General features: G+C 66.2%; 1 protein-coding gene across 1 annotated transcript in view; it reads left to right on the top strand.

Annotated features, from left to right (window-relative positions):
- Positions 1–834: 834 nt before the first annotated feature.
- Htra3 (HtrA serine peptidase 3) overlaps positions 835–3841 on the top strand; it is a gene marked incomplete in the record, with an annotated part of 24143 nt that continues 21136 nt past the window's right edge. Inside the window, 5 exon segments of the mRNA XM_013506746.1 lie at positions 835–1012; positions 1200–1312; positions 1588–1665; positions 1720–2114; positions 3663–3841. Of these exon segments, the coding sequence (XP_013362200.1) occupies positions 835–1012; positions 1200–1312; positions 1588–1665; positions 1720–2114; positions 3663–3841 (943 nt within the window).

Genomic DNA, 3841 nt, shown 5'->3' with positions numbered 1-3841 from the left:
CACATACTCTGAGGCTGTGAGGACTGCACGCCTGACGGTTTGTACCTGATGCACCGCAGAGGCTCGGCCAGGGTGGCCTCTGATTACCAATCAGCCTGGTGGTCTCAGTTCCCCACTCCCTCTTCACGGGCCTCAGTTTCCCTGCTGTAAAATGGGTGTGGGACACAGAGGAGCTGGGCAGAGCGTGAACCCCCGGGTCGGACCCAGTGGCCCTGAATCTCGGTGAGTCCTTGCCGAGCCTCCTGGTCCCCTGCACACCGCCCGTCTGACCTCTCACACTGTGCCCGCTCCCCGGGGAAGGACCTGGTCCTTCTGAAGGGCTCACCTGATTAGGCCAAGCCCATCTACCCCAGTGGAGGGGCTCCCAGGGGTTGAGCACACGGGCTGAGGCCTAGGGCCTGGGTCTGCCCTAGAATTCTGCCAACTGCACCCAGGGACACTTAGGAACCTTAGGAAAAAGTCATTCTTTTCATGTTCCTATGAGACAGGAAACAGGTGCAAGGGCACCCTGGGAGCTGAGTTTGGGGGCCGGCTCGGATGTCTATGGGTCGACCTCTCCTCTGAGCCCTCAGGGTGATGGGACAGGGTGCAGCTCCAGGAAAGGAGAGGGTCCAAGCACTAAAGGGACAGTCTTGGGGGTAGTGAGCTCCCCATCACTAGTGTGTGCACAGAGGCAGGCTGGCCCTCTCAGGAGGCTGTGGAGGGTCACCCTGGCCTCCTGGTCCTGGTCACCACACAGCTCCCACCTGCCAAGTCTCAGACAACGGCTTCCCGGCCAGAGGAGACCACAGCTGGAGTGGAGGCCACAGCCCTGTCAGCATCATAGCCAGTGCCATGGCCAGTGCCATATGGTGCTCCCTGCTGGAGCTGCAGGGAGCGCCCCCTGGAGGGCGGGGGCCTGGGTCCTCAAATGTGACCAGCACCCGATGGGCCAAGGACCCTGAGCGCCTGGATCAGGCCACACCTGCAGCTGGAACACCCGGGACTGACTGTTTTGCTGAAGACAGTTTGAGTGGGACTGCCTGGCCCTTCGGGCTGAGATGCTGTCTCAGGTCCCTCCGGCACCCACACCACCCTCCTGGCGGGCCACCCACACATGGCTGGGGTGCTGTGCCATTCTGCCCTGCTGCTGCTCGGCTCCCCGGGACCCTGTTCCACGCCTGCTTCCTTCTGCCCCAGTCTCTCTGCTGGGGTCCTAGAGAGGGAGCTCAGAGGTGTGGTGCCTGGTCCGGGTCCTGCTCCTCCTGTGCAGAGCCAGCTGTGTGACCAGGGCGCGTCACCTGCTTCTGTGTCCTACTGCCTTACTGCCGAGGTAACAAGACGCACTGGCTGTCGTGCTTGTGTGCCTGCACCCGCCGCAGGCAGGGACAGCGGGCAGGGCCAGAGAGGGGTGCGGGGGAGGGGCCCCACGCAGCAGGGGTGGAGGAACCCTCCGCCCAGCGCGGGAAGGCTGCGGAGCCGGCCCAGCTCTGAGTCACCCGCTAACGTGGCTGGGAGCCTTATCACAGGCGGGGCAGGGGCCAGATGTCGGCCAGGTCCCCAAAGGGAAGTGAGCTGTGGCCTCACCCAGCGTGATGTCCCCCTCAGCGAGAGTCACGGGAGGGGTCTGGAGAGCTCGCCGGTGCCGGTGGCAGGCGGGCAGGAGGCGTCCTGGCCGCAGCAGCAGTGCGGGGCGGCAGCAGCAGGGGGCGCTAGCTGTTAGGGCTCTGGCCTCCGCAGCCCCTGAGCCAACAGGAGGGGAAGACACCCGGACCCGTGTACAGACCCGGCAGCCCGTCCCTCGGGCCTCGGGAACTAAATGCCCGCTTGGCAGAGCAGCTGCAGAGGTCGGATGGGGGCCCCGGGGGCAGCGCAGTCCGCAGCTTGGTCAGACACAGGGCGGCTGCACAGGAGCCTTCGAAGGTCCTAGTGAACGGCCCCTGCCCCACCTGGGAGGCCAGCGGACGCCTGCAGAGCTGGGGCGAAGGCTGCACCCCCCTGCAGGCTGCAGAGGCTGCGCAAACTCAGCTTCCTCTGGATTCAGCTTCCCCATCTGCTAGCAAAAAGTTTGGAGGAAAAGAGCGCTTTGGCCCTCCCAAGTCTCCGGCTGTCTGCACCCCAGAGAACCCCAGGATGTGAGCCGGGCCTCCAGGGCCAGTGTCCTCAGGGTGGTGGGTCCCCAGACCCTGAGCCACAGGTCCCCACCAAACACACTCAGGGGAGAGACAGGCCCAAGCCCACTCTGCAGAGACGGAGCCAGCAGCCCAGGCCAGGGCCAAACGCAGCCCAGGCCGTGCACGAGGTCACCAACTCACGGCACTCTGGCTCACTCCAAGCAGAACACCCGGACACCTTCAGAGGCCTGGACGCGGTCCCTGCGGGGAGGGCTCAGATAGGGAAGCCCTCCCGCCACATCTCCTCATGGCCCAGTACCCTGTGCTCCTGGTCTCCCGTCTCCGGGTGCTCACACTGGGGTCTCCACCCACTCCCTCCTCCCTGTCCACCAGACACTCCTGCTTCACGGGCCGCTCCCCCACCACCTCCTCGGCAGAGCGGGGGCCTCCACAGCCCTAGCCCCGCACCTGTCACCCCAGCGCCCCTCCACCCTAACCCAGTGTCCGTACACTTGGATGAGAAAGACTCACTCCTACAGGCTCTAACTGAACCCTTCTGCAGTGAAGCAGGCCCGAGCCTACTTGGACACGGTCCCAAGGGAAGTAGAGGGTTCCCCCGGTCCCTCCTGCTGGGTAACGCTGGACCTCACACACAGCTCCCGCTGGGGCTAGCCATTCATCCACACGCTGCCGGCCCTGGCTTCCTACGTCACCCGAGTCCTCTAAATGTCCTCACTCCGGAGCCGTGGAGGTGCCCTCCCCGCAGTCGTGCCATCTGTCATGTGTGTTTAAGGGCCGCGCAGGCTTCCCTGGTCTGCCACGCAGGACACGGCATTGGTGCTTTTGCGTGGGGCCTCAGACCAGGTGGTGGCTAGTCTCGCCCACCGTGGCCACCCTCCGGATTCCTCAGCCCGCAGCTCACCTCCAAAGGGGTCCGCTGCCCCCTCTGCCCCACAGCCTCATCAAGGCAGCCTGGAGTCCCTGGCACAGCCTGGGCCCTGTCCTGCCCCTGGGTCTGAGGTGGCCCTTGGAGAACACGGGGGGAACCAGGGGAACAGAACCAGCTTCCACTTCCGGGGCTGCCTGTGCCACTGTCCTGAGGGCCAGGGACAGCGCCCGCTGCACGTTCCCAGCAGCCCCGAGAAGTGGGATGTGCCATGAAACCCGCCTTATGGAAGGGATAACGGAGACGACTCCCAGAGTCACAGAGCCTGAAACCCCGACTCCCGCTGGGGAGATTCCAGGAGACAGGGGTCCGCCCTGCTGTGCTCGTGCCTTGCCGGGATCCCCTGCTAAGCGGGGGACACAGGCTAAGGAAGGGCTTGGGTACCCTCTCGGGGTACCCTCTGGACTCCATTTCAAAGGGAGGCTGAGGTGGCCCCTACGGGTCCTGCTGTCCACAGCCCACCCACAGGGCCTCCTGCACGCTCTACACCCCTCGCCCCCCCACCCCCAAGGCCGCCGGGGACCTGGGGCGGGGCCTGGGCACGGGGGCGGGGCCGGGCCGCCCCTTCCAGCCAGTTGGGCTGGGCCGTGGCCTTTAAAGGCGGTGGGGCCCTCCGCCCACAGACCTGCGAGCCAGCGAGCGCGTCCCATCCCCTCCCCGCGCTATGGCCGTGCGCTCCTGGCGCGCGCCCTCCTGAGCCCGCGCCGTCCGCGCCAGCCGTCCCGGGTCCCTGCGTCCCCGAGTCCCCGCGTCGACGTCCTCGCCATGCACGCGCGCGCCCTGCTCGCGGCCACCCTGCTCG

The sequence above is a fragment of the Chinchilla lanigera genome, unplaced genomic scaffold (genome assembly GCF_000276665.1).
Source record: "Chinchilla lanigera isolate Chin_1 unplaced genomic scaffold, ChiLan1.0 scaffold00113, whole genome shotgun sequence".
NCBI lineage: Eukaryota > Metazoa > Chordata > Mammalia > Rodentia > Chinchillidae > Chinchilla > Chinchilla lanigera.
The sequence above is the reverse complement of the archived record's forward strand: the minus strand, read 5'-3'. Positions and strand labels throughout refer to the sequence as shown.